This window comes from Tiliqua scincoides, chromosome 6, assembly GCF_035046505.1.
Source record: "Tiliqua scincoides isolate rTilSci1 chromosome 6, rTilSci1.hap2, whole genome shotgun sequence".
NCBI classification, from domain to species: Eukaryota; Metazoa; Chordata; class Lepidosauria; order Squamata; family Scincidae; genus Tiliqua; species Tiliqua scincoides.
In genome coordinates, this window is record NC_089826.1 from 46,906,516 (window position 1) to 46,929,008 (window position 22,493).

At 42.1% G+C, this 22,493-nt stretch overlaps 1 protein-coding gene across 2 annotated transcripts in view; it reads right to left on the reverse strand.

Annotated features, from left to right (window-relative positions):
• Positions 1-1,131: 1,131 nt before the first annotated feature.
• Positions 1,132-22,493, reverse strand: part of PDGFC (platelet derived growth factor C) — a 159,049-nt gene continuing 137,687 nt past the window's right edge. For both annotated transcript variants that reach the window (XM_066632228.1, XM_066632230.1), the window contains exons 5-7: positions 7,252-7,459; positions 3,630-3,847; positions 1,132-3,049 (exon numbers count right to left, since the gene is read on the reverse strand). In XM_066632228.1, coding sequence (XP_066488325.1) covers positions 2,933-3,049; positions 3,630-3,847; positions 7,252-7,459 — 543 coding nt within the window. In that variant the 3' untranslated portion in view covers positions 1,132-2,932. The remainder of the gene's footprint in view (positions 3,050-3,629; positions 3,848-7,251; positions 7,460-22,493) is intronic.

Here is a 22,493-nt window from a genome sequence, read left to right on the forward strand (position 1 = left end):
ATGGAATCCTCATTTACATCTGAAACAAAGTCCCAGGCTGCAAGTGCACCATTACTTAAAAATAACACCCATGGAAAGCTGTGGGTCTACTTCTGAGTAAATAGGGTTGCAACTATGTGCAGCTGCACTTGCTCATGCTCATTCCCTGTTGCTTTTCTCTCTGCTGTGAATTTAATTGCACACTCCCAGTTATGTGTTTTATGTTGCATGTTATATGTAGAGCCTCTGACTTAACACGTCAGGCACCTTAAAGAAGGATCTGATTAATGGTTCTACTGGTATGTTGTTTACAGGCACTTACTCTGATAGTGTTTACAAAAAGGTTGTGAAGACCAGTATTTAAACGTTAAAAAATATAACTTATGATCTTTTACTATATTTTTAATAAATTAGAGACTGTACAGTTCTTGGGTAACAATTGCAGGTAGGTTATTTTTTGCAGGATCTGGCCTCGGGTGAAATCAGACAAAATTAGTCAGACACCCCCTTAAGTTTAACCCCTGACTTATTCAAGGGTCATAGAAAATTCCATGATTCTGGTTCAAAGCTTGCCCTCGACTTATCTGTGAGATCGACTTATAGACGGGTGTGCGCGGTGGTTTCTCCTTGTGTGCATGTGTTAATGTGCATTTACATGCACATATGTGTTAACACATAATCAGCCTCGCTGTGTGGGAAGCCTAAAATAACAATTCTGAAGTTTAAACATGAGATGGTCAAATGAAAAGGTGCTATATTTCATGCACATTACCCATATTCATGCACAACATATTACAGTATACGTTAGAATAGTCACAATAAGGCTGCTGGAAGAAGAGACCCAAATTATATTTCTTCCCTATAATGCTAATTGGATATCAAGTTTTCTTCTTTAGCAAGTGGCAAGACTAGTTTTCTGTGGCATGCCTATATCAGGTAGTCCAATATAAATAACATGGAAAATGAGGAATGATGGGAATGTTTACTGACTATGAATGTTTACTGCCATGTATGAACAGTGTTGAGTACTTCGTTCTATTCGAAGTTCTATTCTTCAGTGTTGAGTACTTTGTTCCACTATTACTTTGTGGAAATATTACAATATATAAATCTAAGCAGTAAACTGAAAAAAGGAGAGCACGCTAGACAGTCTTAAAGCATTTTACAAGTAAAATATTTTACTGCTTTTTTCTCAGATGGCAAAGGGTGGGATAAATGCACTCGTTTACGTAAAGACTGTACATAAGCAATACCACATTTCATGAAACTGTACTATACATTGTTAAAATATTGGAAGCCTGTTGTCCTTAAGAGGAAATAATCAATAATAATATAAAAACCCTTACACCTGAAGCAATAAATATGTGCGCTTTTTTCATTAACACATTATATATTATGGAGGCAAGGAGGCACTGAAATGTCAATAATGATTATGCTCTTGTCAAGATCTTTTGCTTATTAACTAAACAATGAACTAAGGCTACAATCCTATGCCCACTTTCCTGAGAGTAAGCCCCACTGAATACAGTGGAATTTATTTCTGAGTACACGTGCATAGGATTGCACTGTAAGACTGCATCCTAAACATACTTATCTGGAACCCTAGTTCTGAATAAACCTGTTTAGAATTCTGTAATGCAAAATGGGTCTCTTCATTTGGACTTCTGACTGTTTTTAAACACAACTACACCCTGGCTTAGTGCTAGCTGCAACTAAAACCAATATTTAAGTAAAAGTAATTGCACCAGAACATGGACGGGAATGTACACTGAAACATATATCCCATTGAAAGGAAAGCAGTGTTGATAGAGAATACAGATGTGTATTCTGATGCATATTCAATTTATGTCTATGGTGCAACAAGTGATATTCATTCTTGCGTGCGGAAGCCTGCTTCTGCCCGCAGACCTCTTTACCTGGATTGGGGCACTAAGAATATGAACAAGAGCCATTGAATAGCTATTATGAAACCATGATTATTCTAATTTCCAGCATCATTTAACACACTACACACAACTTAAATTCAGACTAATCTTTTTCCCTTTTTATGTGCAAATGCACCATTTAGCTCCTTGCCTTGCAGAAACAGCTATCTTGCGTCCTAAATCTCTGACTCCAAGAAGTCTCCAAGAAGTCTTACAAAACTAAAAAAGTAGTTTATCTAGGCTGTAATTAAAAAAAAATTAAATACCTTTGGTAAAAAATAGTTATATTTAACAAGATTAGAAAAGCAAATTGTTATGCTGTCAAAAAAAGAGTATAAAAATTTACACAATACAAATATAAACAAACAAATACTTGCAGGCCATAGTGAGAAGAACTAAAGCCACTTCATGTTTCAACCTTTTCTTCCTTGCTCATATGTACTGACCATTCAGTTTTGCTAAACAACAGGAACTGTGGTTGAAAGAAGCCATGGGAAAGTGTCCAGACTTTTATACTTGTATCAGTGAGAAATTAACTTTAATTCAGAATAAGGCAGTCTTGTAAGACAATGAACACTTCAATGTAGAATACACAGGAGTTACTGAGTAGAAGGAAGAGAAATTCCAGATGTGCTGATCTGTAAACCAGATGTAACAGACCTGTAGAAGCAAGAGAGCAGAAAGAGTCCAGGCTTCATTCAAGCATTGTCTTTTCCTATACCTCTAGACTTTAATCCTTTTATATTCAAGATGAGTGAAAGAGATGATATATATGAATACTTGGAGAAACAATATCCCTCATTGGTGCCTTCTGCTCATCCTTATAGTGGGCCTTGAAGTAACAGAGCTGTTACATTACTGATATAATCCCAGTTTGATATCTTCTCTCCTCTCCTCCAGGATTGCCAGTCTGAAGACACTCAAAGCAAACAACTGAGATTATAGAAGGAAATTAATGCACAAGCCCCAGAACAGAAACAGCCAGTGTTCAAATGCGCAATAAAAGAAAGAAGCACATCTACTTCCTTTTATCCTTCTGTATTCCCTTTACATACACAGTCACACTCCTCATGATGTTCCAAAGGTACATCTGTCAGAGATTTATGCAATCCTCTTACACCACTCCTGGGCTTCAGCTGCAGAACCTGTAAAAGGATAGTTCAATTCAGACTTAAAACGCCATAATGTATCTTGATTATTGGAATATATTCCAACTCTTAAACCAGAATCAGGCAGTGCAAAACACACCAAATCCTTTCCCACAGCTGTACAAATCCACGCTGTACCCATGTGTTAAATGATCCATGGACCAGTCACTCCCCATCTATAAAAATGGGAATGCCAGTGACCTATGCCACACAAAAAGCTTATAAAAGCTTCCCTGAAAATTATTTTTGAAATAAGACAAGTTTCCCACAAAACACTGGACAAAGGTTCCAATACATATTTTTTTTTCCATCCAAGCATGCCTCTGTGCAAGTCAAGATTGCAAATCAAGATTAAAACCAGGACACAAGTTTTAATCTAATTAAATCTGCAAATTTACCATCTTTATATCAAAACAAATTATAGGCATGAGCTTAAGACCATAATCATGTTCCAATACCTCCAATATGAAGAGATATTCAATGCAGAAATTGTTTGGCATTTCACTCATCATCTGAATTTTGTTCACAAACAGTTCTCAGTGGTTACAACATAGAAAAGTTTAAAAAGACACTGTACCTCATGGTATTTTTTGGTGACCTTGGTGGGGACACACTGGCACTCACTACAGGCATGTTGACAGCAAGCACAGTTTCCACCACAACGTTTAACCAGCAGACAAAGTGGCCAAAAGATGGTGTCTGTTCGCTTCAGCTCTTCCCGCAATGATACTGAGAAATTGCGTGGAGTACAGCTGTACATTCGCACTTCCTCCTTCAGCAGGTTCAGATCTACCACTGAAGAAATTTTAAAAAAAAATTCCTCATCACCTGTGCATCAGATTTTGTCAACAGAAACACCTTCTAGAGTGAATTCTATGTAGCTGCTTTTTAAGAGAAATGCAGCTCAACTCTATGCATGTTTACTCAAGTTATTCTTCCTTAGAAATCAGTCAGACAATGGGACTAATGTGCATAGGTTAATGTTCATAGGACTGCACATTAGTGTAGCATAGTGTTTCAGTGTACCATAGTGCAAAAGCACTTAACGCTTTCCTGGGAGTAAATACCATTGAACGTAGTAGAACTTGAGTAAACGTGTATAGAATTATTATTTTTCTCATTTTAATACTGCCCTTTCTCCAAGAGGCTGAGGGTGGTGTACATAGTTCCTTCTCTCCTTTTGTCCTCACAACCAGCATGTGAGGTAGGTTAGGCTGAGAGATAGTGACTGGCCCAAGGTCACCCAGGAAGCTTTGTGACTGAATGGGGATTTGAACTGGATCTTCCAGGTCTAAGTCCAGCATCAGGACCACTACACCAACCTCACTTTTAGAATCGTATGAGATCTTTTGTGGGGTGAGCTCACTGCAAGGTTTTTCTTTGTTGTGCAATATAGCTTTTTCTTGGTCCTGGATGATTGCTGCTTTTGTCTTTGCAAGGTCTTTGGTCCTTTCCACATATTGCACTCTACATCAGGGGTTCTCAAACTGTGGGTCGTGACCCACTTGGTAGGTCATGACCTGATTGATGGTGGGTCGCAAAATTTTAGCCGATAGCCGAGAAGGCAAATATATGGAGCCCTATGGAAAGTGAAATTGAACAATACTGTGTGTTTATTCATGAGCAGGCAAACTTGCCTAAGTTCATTGGCATGGGCAGGCTAAGAGGAATCCAGCAACACTAGAATGGTCCCAATCTGATGAACACAGCCCCCTAAAAACACCCAAGAAGGTTCACCCTGCAAGGGGATGAATGTATTGAGCCATATGGAAAGTGAACTAAGCTACACATTTGTGTTTACTCATGAGTAAGCAACCGTGCCTTGCTTCGTGGTCAGGTCACACAAAGAGGAATGCACGGCCACCAGAATGGTCCTGATCTGATGAAAGTGGAGCTCAACAAATGCTCCATAAGGCAGCCCTCCAATAAAAAATAAAACAGAGGCTTGGGCTGGTAAGGTGAATTTTTTTTTCTTTCTTAGACTTATAAAGCTAGATGAGTCCTGATAGATATATGGTTTAAATATAAGAACTTAAATTGAACTGGGTAGGGTTGAAAACCTTTCTGATTTGTGGGTGTGTGCGGAGGGGTGTTATTGCAGGCAGGTTACTGAGAAAATTCACTTGTTGAAACAGGGCTGCCTTCCCTCTATTTAAAATATATAATTGTAAATAATTAATTAATTTGCTTGATGTTGCCTTTTCCGGCCATGACATCAGTTCTGGCGGGTCCTGGACAGATTGTCATTCTAAAACAGGGGTGCCCAAACCTCAGCCTGGAGGCCACTTGTGGCCCTCAGGGGCTCCCAATCAGGCCCGTGGGGAGCTCCTAGTCTCCTGGCCCTCTGGAGACTTGCTGGAGCGCGTGCTGGCCTGACGCAACTGCTTTCAGCATGAGGACAACTGTTTGACCTTTCACCTGAGCTATGGGATGAGGACGTTGGGAGTGCTGATGGGAAAGCGTTCCAGAAGGGGTGACGTAATGTGGGTGTGATCAGTGAAGCAGACCTCCATCGTATCATACCTCCTGGGCCTGGCAGTTACACGGGGCTGCTCAGACTTGCAGCAGTTAAACAGCTGGCGCATAACTGAGTAGCCCCATTGGACAGGCTGGATCATTATTCAGGGTAAGGGCCAAAAATATCCCCTTACCCCAAGGAGGCCTCCAGCCTGCTCCTAAGTTGTATTGGATACAGTGGAGGAGATGCGGCCCTGCTGTGCCAGCACAGGTTAGGATTGGGCTGAGTCTTTGAAGTCAACATTTTCTTCATTTCTCCCTGCCTTTCCCACCCCACAAGCACAACTCTGGTTGCGTTTGGTCAACTGGGTCAGAGGCTCTCGGGATCAGAGACTGGCCAAGGGTCGGACAGAGGCTCTCCGTGGGCCATATCTGGCCCCTGGGCCGGAGTTTGGAGACCCCTGTTCTAGATACATGCTGTGCATCTATCTTACAGGATTCTAGCTCTTATTACATGTTCTGCTTCACAGGAGCATGGGAAAGAGCTTTATTTTACTCTCATTCGAATTTTCTGATTATGTGTATGCAATTATTTTTCAATAAACATATCAGGAAATTCATCTTCACAGGTAGATGCCACTTGCATTTTGAATGAACAACTCCATGAACTGTGTTGGCTTTTGTGTGTCTATGTAAACAATTCAAGGCACTGGTTATCACCGCAGACACTCGCATATAAGTCGATCTCACAGATAAGTTGAGGGCAGGTTTTGAGTCAACAATCATGGAGTTTTCAATGACCGTCGGATAAGTTGGGGGGGGGGAGTAGGTGAGATTCTCTGAAAATGACTTTCCAGGAATTGTTCTGAGGCAGCAGCAAAAAGTCAAAAAGGAGCCATTTTACCTTTTTTCCAAACAGAAAGGGAGATGAAGATGCTTATGGGAGCTGTAGGCCTTGTGAGGAATATAGTGCTGCACTTCCATAGAAGCAGCCCTCATAAAAATTACAATTTCCGTAAGTGCCTTCACTTCTTTTCCTGTTTGAAGAAGAAGCTAAAATGACTATTTTTTTTTGGTTTGGTTTTTGTTGCTGCCTCAGAACAATTACTAGTAAGTAAAATAGCTCCTTTCTCTCCCATCCCCTTGTGTCCTGCTTCTCAGCTCAGCCCCAGTGTTTAGCATCTGGCAGAAATTTTGAATGGAACTCCAAATTCAAATGGAGGTGAAAGGATGCATACATGTAAGGAAGCAGGTTTGAACATGAAATTTGAAGACTATTGATTCAACAATGTAATTGCCTTCCTTTGTGAATGACATGATTATCATGTTGGGTCAGATGGAACAGGAGCAGGGAACTATCTGCCCTTAAGGTTTAATGCAGCTGTGATTCTTCCTTTACCTTTGTGATCCACCCCTCAAGAAAACAAATTCTTTCACTAGCCAAAAAATAACATTTCTGAATTTTAATTATATTAAATAGCACAAAAGCAACCTTGCTGAATCAGATTAGAGGTCAATGAATTCAATTAACGATGTATTGCTCTATAACCCCTGCTAACTGGGCAGAGACTCTATTCAAGTGGTGCCTCATATATTAAAACATACATAGAAAAGAGGGTCAGGATGAAAATGTATTAGTTGATAACAAAATAGACACAAAATTAGTTCTCCTGGACTTCATGAGTTCTCTAAAGAGATTAACATTCCTGTGTCAAAATAAACTGATAAAACAAATTCCTTACCTCTAGATTTTCTCCCATGAATGTATGCTTTTCCAAGGAGCTGCCAGGTTGGTCTGTACAGGTCTTCTAAATCCAATTGCCATCTATCTGGTTCAAGGTACCGGATAAGTTCCTCCACAGTACTAAAACCAGCAACTGCATTGTTTAGCAAGTCTAATGGTAAAGATGAAGGTGACAGTGCTGTTGGGCTGGTAGATTCTGTGTGATGCTGTAATAAGACAAGGAACATGACGGCATTTAAAAACACGACAACTGTTGTGACCAATACATTTGGAAGTCCAAAAGCCATAAAATAAAATGAGAATTTCCTTATGAAATTCATCTTGTAGCATCAGCAGTGATAAGATGATGCTAAATATTTATTTAGTAATTTTCCCTCCAGCTTTTGCTACATGATTTTAACCTGGCATAGTTGGGTTTGAAAATAAGAAACTTTTATATCAATTTGTTGGAAAAGTTCATAGACTGACACAGAATGATAAATAGTATGTCAGAAATTATTAAAGCTAATGTACTCTAAAGCTTTAATAGGAAAATACGGCTGTATTACAAGCAATTTGCTCCTTGCAAAAATGATATTTTTGTATTGTATTTAGTATTGTATTGTATACAATATATATAGTATTTAGTATTAGGGAAAATTGTTTTGATGAGTGAGCAGAAGAACTGGTTTTACAACTGGAGAGCAAGTAGAAAGAAGTTAATATTCTTGACAATGAAAACCTACATTTTCAAATAATCACAATAAGGAAGTTATTTCCAAACAGCCTATTTGTCACCACAGTTTAGACCAGGGGTGTCAAACATAAGAGCCAAATACAGCCTGCAGCAGCTCTTTATCCAGCCCTCGGGCTTTCCCAGCACCACCATCAGCTGCTCTCAGCTGCTGAGCTGTGCTGAGGTGTAACTGCTGAAAGGGCAGCCTGTGTGATAATTGGGCTCTTCTATATCTTGAAAACACCCATATGATCAAGATTTGCATATTTTCTCTTCTGTCATTAGCAACTAATCCTAAGTGAGAAAGTGCTTCCTAAGTGAGAAAAAGTGCTTATTCCTGATGAGCGCCTGCTTAATGACATAACGTCCTGCATATTAATTACATTGCTTCTGGTCCTCAGCAGGCACCATGAATGCAACTTGGCCTGCCGTATGAAAAGGGTTTGATAACCCTGGTTTCGATTATTAAATTTCTAGAAACCACTACAGGTTTCCAAGGATAGGCAAGTTCAGCGCAGCTTGACTTGAGTCGAGTCATGAGTCTCCACCCTGCAATTGGATTCAGAAATGAGTCCTAATGGGGGAGGGACTTTCCAAGTCACCCAGAGCAGTTTTGTGACTAAAAAAAGACTTGAGTCACTAGTCTTTTTGATATGTGTGTCAGGCACAGCCCCACAGGAAAAAAATAACAGAGCTGCTGCCAGGGTGCGTGTGTGTCAAAGTCCTCTTTAACCACTCCTGTGAAGTTTACAGATGGGATAGAACAAGGTGGGAGGGGGTGGGACGGACTGCATGAGAGCACGGACAGAAGTGCTCAAGAGAGAGGAGAGTCATGCGCAGCAGCTGGGAGGTTTACCAGTATGATCCAATCCTTTGGAAAGTGTGTTCACTATGAACCGCCCCCGGCTTTCCTGCCTTCTTCCCCTCCCCCCAGCTTCTGCAGCCAATTCTAAGGCAAGAAACCCCTTGGGCTGTCCTACCGCATCCAAAGAAACAAGTCAGACCACCTATCCTTGGTGGATAGCCCGAGCGGCAGGCAGAGCAATACTGGTTATAGTCTTTCCTAGCAAGGACCCTGCTGCCCCCCCCCCATTTCATCAGGACGGCTGCTGGCTCTGCCACTGCTACCATTAGTGGGAGTGAGCGAATCCTGCAGCCCTGACCTATGGGATCACCCTGAGCCTGAACACTCTTGCAGGCAGGGAGCGGACCAGGACTTTGGGGCGTGTGTGGGCGCTCCATGGGCTCCTGGAATGTGCGGGATCATCATCATCTAATGATCATCAATTCCTTCAGAGACAGAAAAGAGAACCCACTCCTGCCTCCCCCCCCCCGCTCGATGCAAAAGCAAAACATTAACCCTTCCATGCCAAAAGAGCCATGGAGTTTGAAAGCATGATCACTACAAACTGCCTCTCCTGGCTTCCCTGCCTCCTCTCCCTCCCTGAGCTTCTCCAGTCAATTCCAAGACTCACCCAATTCCTTTGTGCTCCTCCTCCTACCCTACCTCATCCAAAGGAAAAAATCAGACCACCCACCCTTCATCCAATGACCACTGGTTCCTTTAGAGATGGGCAAGAGAGCCCGTTCCCACCCAATGCAAAAGCAAAACATTAACCCTTTTGGCTGGAACTTCCTGCTGCTCGCCTGGTCTAAATTATGGCTCCACAAGGTCTTTCATGCCACGAAAAAGTAAGCAAGCACATCCAGACACAGACTTGAGTCTGCATGCATGGAACCGAGTGCTGAGTCAGTAGCCTCAGACTCAGTCAATGCCCAAGTCATTAACACAGGTGACTCAAGCCTGCATGAGTCAGCAAAAAACATGTATTTTTGCGACTTGGACTTGAGACACCTGACTCAAGTTCCCATCCCTGGTGGTTTCTGCTAACATTAATTATAATGGTTAAAAAGTGTTTAATACTTTCATTAGAGTATGGAGTAGCAACAACTTTGAACAGGTACATGAAATATGTGAATGGTCATACAGTTTGCAGATTGTACATATAGTCAGGCTTTCCTGTTACATGCACTTGCAGAGATCACAAAAAAGCCCTGCTGCTAATGCAGATATCTGGAGCACAGTATACAGCTAAATCTATACAGTAATTGTTTTTTGTTTTCTGAGAAGCCACGGCTCAGCCATAGCTCAGCCATAGAGAGCCTTGCTTGCAAAAGTCTCAGGTTCAGTAACAGAGGCCTCTTCGGGGCTGCATGGTTGCTTGCTGCATCAATTCTGCGAAGTTGGATAGGACTGAGTCCTGAGACAGTTGTTTGTGGATGATATACAAACCCACAAGGTTGGTTTTTTTTAACATGATAAAATTCCAAGAATTGATGAAGACCAGACAAAAATTATAAAACAACAAACCAAACTTCTTAGCGAGCTTGATGGGATTAAATGGAATATGACCATCACTAATTGTAGAGATAGTGGGGTCATAGTGGCTTATCAAGAGTCAACGGGCAGCCCAATCCTGAGCTGCCATGGGTGTGCAGCTTCAGCAGCTCTGAAAATGGCTGTCGCCGCATCCTGCATGCCTCAGGCTACTGTAGGCGGCACCTTCTCCCTTTCTCCCAGGTAAGGGAAGTAGACCCGCAACGGGGCTACTCAGTTTACCGCTGACCAAAAGGTCGACAGTAAGGTAAAGGCGTTCATGTAGTACCTACCTCTCTGCCTCCCCGCTCCCTCCTCCGGCATGCCTCCTGCCCGCCCTCTCCCCGTTCCCTGTCATGCCTCCTCCCCACCTTCTCTCTGCCCTCCGCCCTCCCCGGAACACCTCCTCCTTGCCTCTCCCCCACCCCCACTTTCCTCTCCATGGCTCTGTGGCTCAGAGGTCCGTGAGACCGCCGAGTGGTGGAGGCCAGGCGCCTTGTGGCACGTTTGCGACAGTGCGCGCTGGCAGAAAGCCAAAGTGCCAAGCTCAGGATTGGGCTCTCATTTGCTGCAATAGTTAAAAGGGGCTAAGTTAGTGATAGAAACAATTAGCAAGAAGGGATTGAAAATAAAACCATGGTCAATATGGTATCCTATATTTTCTTTTTGCAGATGAGGCAGGACGCAATAAAACCAGAAATATAAATTGTCACTTTCAAGTCATATAAATATCTTCCCAATCAAAAACAAAATTTGCATATTTCTTATTTTTATATCCAGAATGGAATTTACATTTATTTTAATATGATGAAATGTGTTTAAATTCTAGATAATTTCAAATATTTTATCTCTGCCATACTATGAATTAGGACACCAAACAAAAACTCACATATAAATATGCTAGGCTTGCCACTGCCTTATAGTGAAGCCAAAAATGACAATTAGTGTTGGATCAAGTGGAATTTCCTGTTCTGCTATTTATACGATATTTTCCTGCATACATTTGAACTTATCAAAATACTGTTGGTTTCAGCACAGAGCAAACCTTTTCCTGCAAGACCTTTGTATTTTTTTTCCTCAGGGCAATAAAAAACTATGCCTTGGAAGCCTAAAGGAATAGAAATATTAAAATTAGGATAATTTTGATTTTTTGTACAAAAACCACTTCTTTTTATCCTGTTGCTTACTGTCTATTTGATGAAAAATTTCTATAGAATTCACATGTTTGCTGTTGTATCCTTAGTTAATTTTAGTTGGTCCTAAAAAAAAAATTATCCATCTCTGGATTAAAGAACAGACGAATCCTGAGCTGCCCAGGGCACCCAGCCTTGGCGGCACCGAGATTGGCTGCTGCTGGATCCTGTGCGTCCCAGGCTACCGCAATGGGACTACTCACTTTACCACAAAGGCACTTGTGTAGGGCGCGGAGCCCTCCACAAGCGCCTTGAATCCTGTGGAGCTCCACGGACCTGCCTCCCTCCCTCCCCCGGCACACCTCCAGCCTGCCCCCTCCTCATGTCACACCACCCCCCACCCTCTCTCCACCCCAGCTGGCCTCCCTTCTTCCAGAACGCTTCCTCCCCACCCCCGTCCCCACTTACTGTGCCGTGACCCGGCGGTCCAGGAGACCGCCAAGTCGCGGAAGCTAGGCAACCACCCTGCGCTAGCCCAGCACTGGCCGGTGCTGGGCTAGTATGGGTGGGAGCCCGGCGGTGAGGCTAGCAGATTTGTGACAGTGCTCGGCGACACGAGCACAGGATTAGGCTCTCAGTCTTATTAGGAATGCACTTAAATGATAGTTCCATTTTAATTTGCAGTTTTTCATTATCTAAACAAGTTCTCGCGATGATAGCAAATTGCAAATGCTACAATATATGTATAGTATTTTGATTCTACAGACAAGAAAAAAAAAAAGATTTTCTGCTGGCAGCTATGCCTGCTTCAGCTATATCTGAACTACCACTGCTTTTGTAACAGTAATGTTTATCTTCTAGTAAGTACACTGTCATTTATTAGATCTTTTCTTGCCAATTTTAAATATAACTCATTTACAAGTGGTTTTTTTCCCACCTCAAGCATACACATACTTTTCCCAGAGAATGTAAGTTCACCTTTTGCGTCCTAGCAACAAGTGCAAAATATTTTGGTCTCTGGGCTTCAAAAGATTTATGCCTCAGGCTTCCTAAGCCAAATACATACAGTGAATTTAAAACTGATAAGACGCCTTTACACCCTACACATACCTCCATAAGGGTTAGTTAGGAATGCTGATTACCTTTACCCTTTGTATGGTAAAAAAGGAAATATTAATGCAGCAGGGAAGAAGAAAAATAAAACTTCCAAGTTCCATCTCTACGCAAAGGACATGTCTTCTGCACAGACACATCTACATAAATAACTTTAAATGTCTACATCAAATGTTTATGCATGCATGTACATTTTTAAAAATTGAAGAAGAAGGTGCATGCTCCTCAGAACACACTGACTACACTGAGGTGAGAGTATTAGGCTGTGGAGGAATTTCACATTGCTCTCTTTTTATCCACACCTCACCTCTCTTTTATCCCACACCTTGCATTTGGAATTACTGCCAACTCTCAACTATTTTTTTTTTTTTTGGTGGAAGGAAAGGATAGTCTTTATACAAAAAAATATGTCTCTTATCATGGATGTTGGAAAGTTCAACCTTTAAAGAAGAACACACAATTATACAAATATTTATTTATTTGGTTTCTATACTGCCTTTCCCCAGGCAACAAGCCTGGTGCTCAACATGGTTATTATAACCCAATCTTATGCATGTTTACTCAGAAGAAAGTCCCACAGTAGCCAGTGGAGCTTATCCCAAGTGACCACAAAATGCTACATTTTGGATAACCTAGAATGAAACATGCAGTATCTTAGAAATTTTGCTGTATAAGGTATATTAGGTTATTTCAGAGTTTATGGGAAATTTCATTGTATACTGGAATCATGTCTTAAACCAGTCCATAAAAATGTTCATCTATTTACCTTTAGAAATGGAACTATGACCAGGTAATTTGAGCCCACTAGCATTGTTATTACACTGGAAAATAAACCATCAGCCACTTCTCATTAAGAAGTGGTATCAACCTCAAACAAATTATGAACTGGAATTCTGGACTCTCTCTCTATAAAAACTAATGTCCTGACTGATTCATCAATGCCCAGCCCAAAGCCCTGGACCCAGAAACTAGGGAGTATATTCCTTCCAGGATGTAAGAAGTGATTTTTAGAAGTTCAACCCCTAAGCGGGTGAAAAAGGGTAAAAAGTGTTTTTATGGATTCCTCAAATCTCTTTTAGGCCCAATGAGATACTGACTTGGTTTTTGCTTACAAAGGTTAACGATACAAATGCTTAAATACATTATTCAGGATTTTGCCCTAATCAACCCCTAAAGGGGCGAATCTAATTCAGGGGTGAATTATAGAACCCTTCCTATTACTAAGGCCTGACTGGGTTTTTCCCCTGTGTTTCTGCCTAAAAGAGGCTGGTGGCCTACACGGCAGCTGAGGCCAGGCCGACCCTTTTAATCCTTTTTATGGTGGTATGGCAAGAGGTAGTTCAGTAAAATAACAGAAAAATAACTCATTTTAGTGTTTACTCTGAACGGTAAAATGAAATGTATTTCTTGCTCAATGCAAAGTTCTGCTACCTCAAGATTTTGACAAGTCTTTCTCCTGAGAAACTGTGCTTTCACCAGTCCTTGCACTGCTTATCCCTGTGTTCCAGTGAGAGGAGAGTCAGGGAAAGCACTGGCTCGCAAGTTCTGTGGCACAGTCTAGCTTCCCTCACAGGAGGCATTTTCTCTTGATTGTAGTTGCTGTAAATAACACCTGAGGGTCCCTCAATTTAAGTCAGTATGGCAATTGAGTATAGGTGTGAGCCCCTTTGTGATGTACCGGCTTACACCAGGATCGCATATCCGATGACCACGTGTGGTCATGTGGTTGTTGGGGAAGCACACCCCCATATTCCAAATGCGAGGGGAGCCTCTGGAGGGTTGTCTGAGCCTCCCAGAGGCAGCACACGTCCAAGAGCTGCCTCTGCAAGGCTCAAACTAAGGGAAATTGCGAGACTTCCGGTTTCACAGAGGAACAAGAGATGCGGTTCCTCTGAGGGGAGCTGCGTGGTCCCGATCCCCGTCATTAGGTGGTGCATGACTGTATTTAAATATCAATGGGGAAATGCCTCATACAGTTGTCCCCATCACAGGAGACAGAGTTTGCCTGTTCAAGGTCTGCTTTGGGACTGCTTTTCACATGAGTAGTTCTACATGGTCTACCCCAGAGTGAGCTCATCCAGCTCACTCTGATCCAGCCTGGTGATCTTAACACCTGAGAGAAGAACCACCAATGTGGTCTACAAAGAGGTCCTTAAGTAGAGAACCAGAGGTTGTAGGTATTTTCACGATTTTTTCCCCCACTACAATCTTCTCTTTGTTATTTCTTCATCAAATACAGGCACGCATTGCTTAACAACCTAAAGCTTAATGATGGAGCACATATATGAGGGTGGTCAAAGCACAACAAAAAGGATCTTAACAAGGCAGTTAGGTCTCCCATAGCCTGCAACAGAGTGTCTATACAACAAAGAGGCTCTTAATGCAAAGAACAGGCAATTGGTCTTCAGTAGCCTGTGAAGCCAGTCAGTGTCTGGCAGGGAGTGTCTGTTTATACAACAAAGGTGCTAGATTGGGTTGAATCTTCACTTAACAACCTAACTGCATAACAGTGATAGGAGATCGTATCCCCGTCGTTAAGTGATGCACACCTGTATTATATTTCAAATTTCACTTCATCATTTTTCTGCATCGACATGCTTCGCTTTATTCAAACTACATATACTTTTTCTTAATTTGTTTTCCTTTATTTTTGCGAATACCTTTGGGAAGCACAGGTACTATGCTATTATAGCACAAAACTAATGCAAAATACAAAAATAACAATTTATTAAACAAAAAGATTTGATGGAACCATGTGACTTCCATTGCAGCGTGGGGCCCCTCCCCCTGAGGAGATGCTGGTCAGGGGGTGCTTACCCAGGCATCAGACAGTCTGGATCACCAAGGGGACAGAACAGCTGGATGGATGGCTGTGGACGGATGGCTTTGCAGAAACAGTTTACTCGGCTCAATGCCTTTACATTCATGGGATCCTTTTTAGGTCACAGGGTGCCTCTAACATGAGCGCCTGCTGTTCCTCCTCACGGGAGCAGGAACAAGAGTCCAAGGCACTGAGGCCCAGGCTGGGGCCGTTCAGTTCCACAGGGGTCTGAGGTGGTCCTTGGGTTGAAGCTTGCAACCCCAGGTGTGCTGGTGGCCTGATCTAGGGCACATCCAGGGGAGTCCCTGCTGCTTGGTGCTGCTTGTGGCATTTGATCTGGCCTCGGGTAGGTGGGATCCCAGGGGCAGGCTCTAATCTGTTTTGAATCCCAGAGGTTTCCATCCCTGGGAGCTTCTGGGTCTGGTTCCCCATGTCTGGGGCCTCGAGGACCCCTTCCAGGTTGGGGACATGTGAAGGAAGGGCGAAGTATCCACCTCATACAGTCCCCTCTCTGTGCTGCAATCACAAGGAGAGAAGCGACCTCCCCTTATGAGCCCAGCAGCCGGCCCAGCCAAACCTACCCCTTCCAGCTATGTGAGATCTTTGGCCTGGGGTTCTTCTGGCTTGGCGTCCTGTGAGATCTTTGGCCATACTCTCGGGGAGGCCCTCAGCATGGGGATAGGGACCAGGTGGCACTTGCTGCTTGGTCCTGAGACCTCTGCTCCTGAGAAGATCCGCAATGCCAGAGCTGGGCCTGGGTGACGTAACAGGGCTTTCAATAATTACAAGGTGTTGCCTGACATGGGGTAGTTTTTCTAAATTTCAATTGTTCATTATAATCAAAGGAAAGTCTATTGGAGCCAAAATGGATTTAAACTAGTTAAATACCATAGTGAAGCATGGGTATCATGTTAGTTTAAATATAAAGTAGCTGGGATCTATGCTCAAAGACACGTATGCAGACAATATCTCTTAATCCAGCTCCTTGCAGGAAGAGTCTTATTCCTAAAACTGTTTAAGAATTAGAGCAGTGTTTTAAGTTATGCTTAAAATGAAGCACATTATTCTTACATTGTTTGTTAACAGCAGGGACAAAGAGCAGAGTCCAACAGCCCTGCAGTGCAGTGTGGGATCAATGGAAGGACACATAATTTATTCACGCAAACAGATGTTCACGCAAACAGATGGCTCTAAGGTACAAAAGCTATGACCCACTCAAGTCACATGTACATATACAAGTGTATTGTTTATTGTATCCACACTCTTAGAGGGCCTTTAATCTCTCTTATAGCTATGGAACACTGAGACATAACTTGAGGTATAATTTTTCAGCGATAAAAAAAAACATAACGCTGATGTCTACACTTCTCATTTCTGTAAAAACAAAAACAAAACACCTTGAAAATAAAGAAAAAATTTTCTAACACCTAATTGTGTAATTTTTGTGGTTTCTTCTGCTGACAGCTGCCTGTATCACCTACCAAATACACTTTTAAAGTGATTATAATTTAGAAAAGGTGCATCGGAATAAGAACACATAACACTGTACTTTTTCCTTGAAGGAAAAATGAAATCTGCATAAAAGAATAACTCTTAAACAGCCCTGCACCCTGGGGCAAAGGTCCATGATGGCATGCAAATTCAACTCCCCATTAACCTGGAGCACACGGAACCTCATGCAACTCCAGGACGCACCAGGGAAGCCTACTGAAACTTCCCCGGGCACCTGAGGGATTCTTCCACCTGAGAGGGAATATGATTGAGATATACAAAATTATGCAGGGGGTGGACAGAGACGCTCTTTTCCCTCTCACAGAACACCAGAACCAGGATGCAAGACTTGGTGCCTCCATTGGTGCGGAGGCTTATGCCAGCCCCTGCAGGCTGGTGTGCCTCTGCGTGCTGGCCTAGCCGACTCATGAGGAGGTGCACAGGGGACTTGTGCCAGCCCAAGTACTTCTCTGGATTGCACCCATAGTCACATTACAAGAAGGAAAAGAAACATAGCTGCAGCTTTAAAAGATTATGAGTTCTTGAGAACAAAGAACTCAACATACCACTTTATTATCATGGGAGGGCTATAAACAAAGTGTACTCAGTAACAAAGTCAGTGTATAGTTATATGATGAGGGATGTGGTCAGCCACAATTAAAGGATGTCTTCCTCTTAGAACCTTTTTAAAGTTACTCATATGAAGCAAAATATGGGAAATTTTATCAAAGTGAAACTAAACTGTGGCTAAGTATAAAGTGCTTTGAGCTAGAGATTATGACTGACCTCGGATTTCACACAGCAGCTTGCTTGTGAACCAATTAATTGGAAGCGCCATGGAAAAAGAAGGATCAGTGTATCATTTACCATAGGAAGGATGCAATTTTCACTGCCAAAAATGTATAGAAAATTTATACCCAAGACAACAATACCAGGGAATCAACCATTGAAATACACCCTAATACTGTATATGACTGGTATAATAATAGTAAATAATTATTATTATTTATAGTTTAGAAGCTGAAAGACCCATTTAGGCAGACAATGAAAAATCATTTCTGAATTAACGTTCTGTATCACTGTGCACATGAAAGGTAATTTGCCAAAATTCATATGCAGGTAAGAAAGGGGGAATTCAGTCTGCCCACTGTGTAAAGAAAAGACTGGAGAGGAAGAATGAAGGGAGCTAAATCTCCTACCCCTTCTTCAACTATCTTTTCAGCACTCATGAATAGGATGGACCTGGAGATCAGTGCAAAAGGCTGAAAGGAAACATATGAAGGACTTTCTGTAAAAGATTAATCTGAATGACATTGTGTTTGCCTTCCTAGGCAAGAGGAGAAAAACAATTGATGGAGTCTTGAGCAATGACATAACTTCCATTGAGAAACCATAGTTTATCATTATATAAGTCTTTTTTGTTTGTACACTAGGTAATAGGCTATAAAAACAAAAGTTCCTAGTGGTGGAGCACTTAATTTCAAGTACTTTACTAGTCACCTAATAATTTAACATAGCCTACACCCGAACAATTCTGTACACTGCTCAGACCACCTTCCTGTCTTGAAGCTACTTCTCACAGGGCTTTTTAAAAAACCTACCTTATTTACTTTGTTATTCAATCATAGATATAAAAATCTATTCAACTAGATTTAATTCAATCAACTGGACATAAAAATTCCCCACACTTGTGCCTTTTACTGCTGCAGCCTTAAGTCAATGCTTTTCCTTCTCTTCCTCTCACCCTTCAGGCTGTTAAAGGGACACCACTATTTATTACAATATTGCTAATTTTGGCACTGTTGTTGTCATTATTTGGAGTAACAGGCAGAATGACCTCCAACTCCTGTTTGCTTCACTCACCTCTTTCCCTTAGCATCCAGCTGTCACTGTTAATTCCTCTAATGGCTGCAGGCAGAAATGCTGGTGCTAAGATGCTGAAGGAGAGTAGTAAGCCCCTCTCATCCTCCTTTTTGTGTCCAGCGCTGTCACCTCCACCTCTAATAGCTGGAACCCCTAAGCGGCAATGATGCAGGACACCAAGGGAAGCTCCCTGACTGCTTCACTAAATTCTCTCTCTTGGCATTCACACTGCTGCTACTACCATTTCCTCTAATTGTCACCTAGGGAATGCTCGGCTCTCCCTGCATTCCCTCTGTGGCCATTTGAGGTGGTGATGCTGGACACTAATGGAGAAAGGCAAATCCTGTGACTACTGCACAAGAAGAGGATAGAGCATACGAGTTTACACATACTCAGTACCGTGTGCCACTTTCTAAAGGCTCATTCCTTCTTACTGGAGAAAGTTCTCCTCTTTAAGTCCAATGAGAAGCACAGATATACAGGCATCCTTGTTCATTTTATAGGTTAGGGATCGGAGCAGTGGTGAAAAGCTAAAATGATTGAAAAGTGAAATCTGGTCTTTTTTTAGTTTACAAATGTTGCTTCCAATGCTTTTTTAGCTAGTAAATTGCAAATGCCTTTTTATCTTGCAAATTCCTGCTGCCAGGCAAAGATTTCTGCAAATGAATGATCATTAATGGACTTAAGGAATGGGAATAGGACTGGAGCCAAAGTTGATGTGTGCACTGTCTCTCTCTCTCTCTCTCTCTCTCTCTCACACACACACACACACACACACACATACCCACCCCAAAACAGTTTGAATCACCACGTCATATGCAAATCAAGATGGGGAAGGGCAATTTTAGCCTTTAGAACAGCAGAGAGAGGTTGAAAGAACAGAGAATGCGTTGAATGAATGACTTCCAGGAATAATTGTAATGTGTTAGAAGAGCAGAACATAGAAAAACTGACCATCAGAAAGCAGGGGACGCCTATAATATGATCTCAATTAGCTTCTATTTATATTATGTCTTATAAGTCATTTTGCTATAAGGCAGGGGTGGGCAAATTTAACTTTCAACTTTAGGAACCCCAGACCTTTAACAATTGTGTAGGAGTATTTCAGGAGGTGAATCTGGTCATCTGTGAGATGCACCTGCTGAAATTCCTTCTTTTATACAATTGTTAAAGGTCCAGGATCCCTAAAGTTGAAAGTCTGCCCACGCTTGCTATAAGGTAAAACTTTCTAGTCCCTAATCCTGACTTTAAAAGGGGCCTCTGTATTTATTTCACTTCTATTTCCCACATCCCCTTCCTCAGTTGACTCCCTTATATCTATTTCCTATATCGTAAAACTTTTTCAGGCAGTGATCTATTCTTATTCTTTGTAAACCACCATGTACATGATGGAATCAATCATAATCCATGAAAATGTAGAGTACAAAGGGAGACCTATGCAGATTCACAGAAGTTTTATTTTAAATGTCCATTGCTACTTCAACTGTATCACACATTCCCCAGTTAACCAATACCAGTTCTCATGAACTTGCATGGCTATCACACAAATTTTTTAAAAATCCTGATAAGCTGGAATATTCATAAACATTTCACCACACCTTAGCAACACGGCCATTGTTCACTATTTTTTCATCTGGAGCTATCTGCCTGCACATCCTTTTAGTCCTTCCTTTCTGTTTGTGGCACATCTGAGTCTGGACTGTGTGGGCCCTGCTAAAATATCCCAGCCCATGCTGCTGAGCTAACACGCTCTTCCCTTAGCTAGCTGCGAAATGGCTGGGGGGAAAATTGGCTTGTATTGCTCAAGTGCCTTTTAATAGAAGTGTGATATGCAGAAACAAGGTGAATTAAGGTCATATTTTCTGACATGGAGCAAAGCATTATCACTTGCATACTGTCACAGATCAAACTGCTGTTAAATGGACAGGCACATGGGGCTGGTTCAAGAGTTGGCAGCCCTTACCTGATTATATGTACACAAGAACATCCCTACTTTTTAATCTTTTAAATGCTAGAGGATTTGAAAATTTTTTTGATATTACTTAAGCATGTGTTTTTATTGGTTGAACTGATTTCATTTGACGCTGAATAATCATCTGTACACTACATTCAAATTGCAATGAATGCACACCCAACATTCCTTTTGCAAAACAGCTTCAAGGCAGAGAAAGTCCTTTTTCACTCCACACGAAAAGCACTTCAACTCCATCATCACATATCATCCTTGTCTTTCAAGTTCCTTTTGAAACTTTTTTATATGCTTGCACTTTGTAAAACGAAACAAGATACAATGAGTCACCATAACCAGAGGGATTTAATTTACTACTTACTAGAGCCCTCACAGTACAACTAAATAGCTTAGGGCACAGTCCTAACTTGCGCTGGAACAGGCAAGCCAGGAGGCTTGCGCTGTATCCAGCGCAGGATTGTGGCCAGCAGTGGCTTAGCCAGAGGCAAGAGAAAACTTTTCACCTTACCCCTGGATAAGGGCTGCTGGCGCCTATGGATCTCCTTGGACTTGCACCACCTCCTGAGGTGGTACAAGTCCAAGGAGAGTGGAGTGGCTGGAAGCCGCTCAGTTCTCCCCGGGAATGGGGGTTGGGATCCGGCATAGCTGCTGGATCCCAGTCCCACCTCCCGCTCCCCACCTGCCTGCCCCCAGGGCCATCCATCGCCCTCCCTCCCCTTGCCCAGTAATGCCTCCCTCCCTCCTCTTTTCCACCCCCCCCCCCCACACCAACCTTTTTCGCTTGCGTCGGCCCTGTGGGGCAGACGCAAGCACCGGAGGGGAAGCCGGCGTGGAGGCATCTGTCAGCTTCCGCAGGCCAGCAATTCTCAGAGTGCCGGCCTGGCTTCCCCTTGAGGAGGTGCAAACATGCTTTACGCCAGGTTTGCGACCCTCCCAGGCCAGCCCAAGGCACTTGGGCCAGCCCAAGTCAGAGTTAGGATTGTGCCCCTATATTAATAAAGTACAGGTAAAAATACCTAAGAGATTATCTTACTGCCCATTAACTTGCTCCTTGAGTTGTCATGCTCTTAAGGTCAGATTTACCCAACTACTAATTGAGAGTTATTTGTTATCACATATGAAGATCTTTTTGTCTCTCCAGATTGCATGTGCACACATAATGAACAACTTGAATTCCTAAGGAGAATAAAGTAGCAGTTTCTTTGGTATACTGCATGAAAGACAAAATTCATACAACCACTTCAGCACAGTATGATTCTACCTTTACATGTACATAAACCTGCACAAAAAAGGAACAGAGTCCAGTTTATTGTTCTGCAGTTGGTCCATATTACAGCTCATTCCATGCATCACAAACACGTATCAGCTTAAAAGCTACCTTCAAGTGAGCTAAACTATTTGTTCATTTGTCCAGTGCTATCCACCCAAACTCACTTAAGGCTGTTACGAAACCTAGCTAACTTAGACCCTTATCTATTCATCACACTCAAAGGAATTGTTATTAAAACCATTTTACAAATCAGGAACTAAACTGCAGAAATGGTCTGCAATCTTCTCAAGTTCACAGTCTGTCTGGGGACTGTTTGAAATCAAAGCTCGATTTCCGAACTTCCAAAGCAGACTTTATAGATTACATTGAACAGGTAATCTATTGAACAGGTAATCCATAGCATTAGTATCATGCTATTCTGAAACTAGGTTACTAAAGTTATAAAAAATGTTCTGTGCATCTCTTGCATGGAAGGAAAGAAAAGCTAA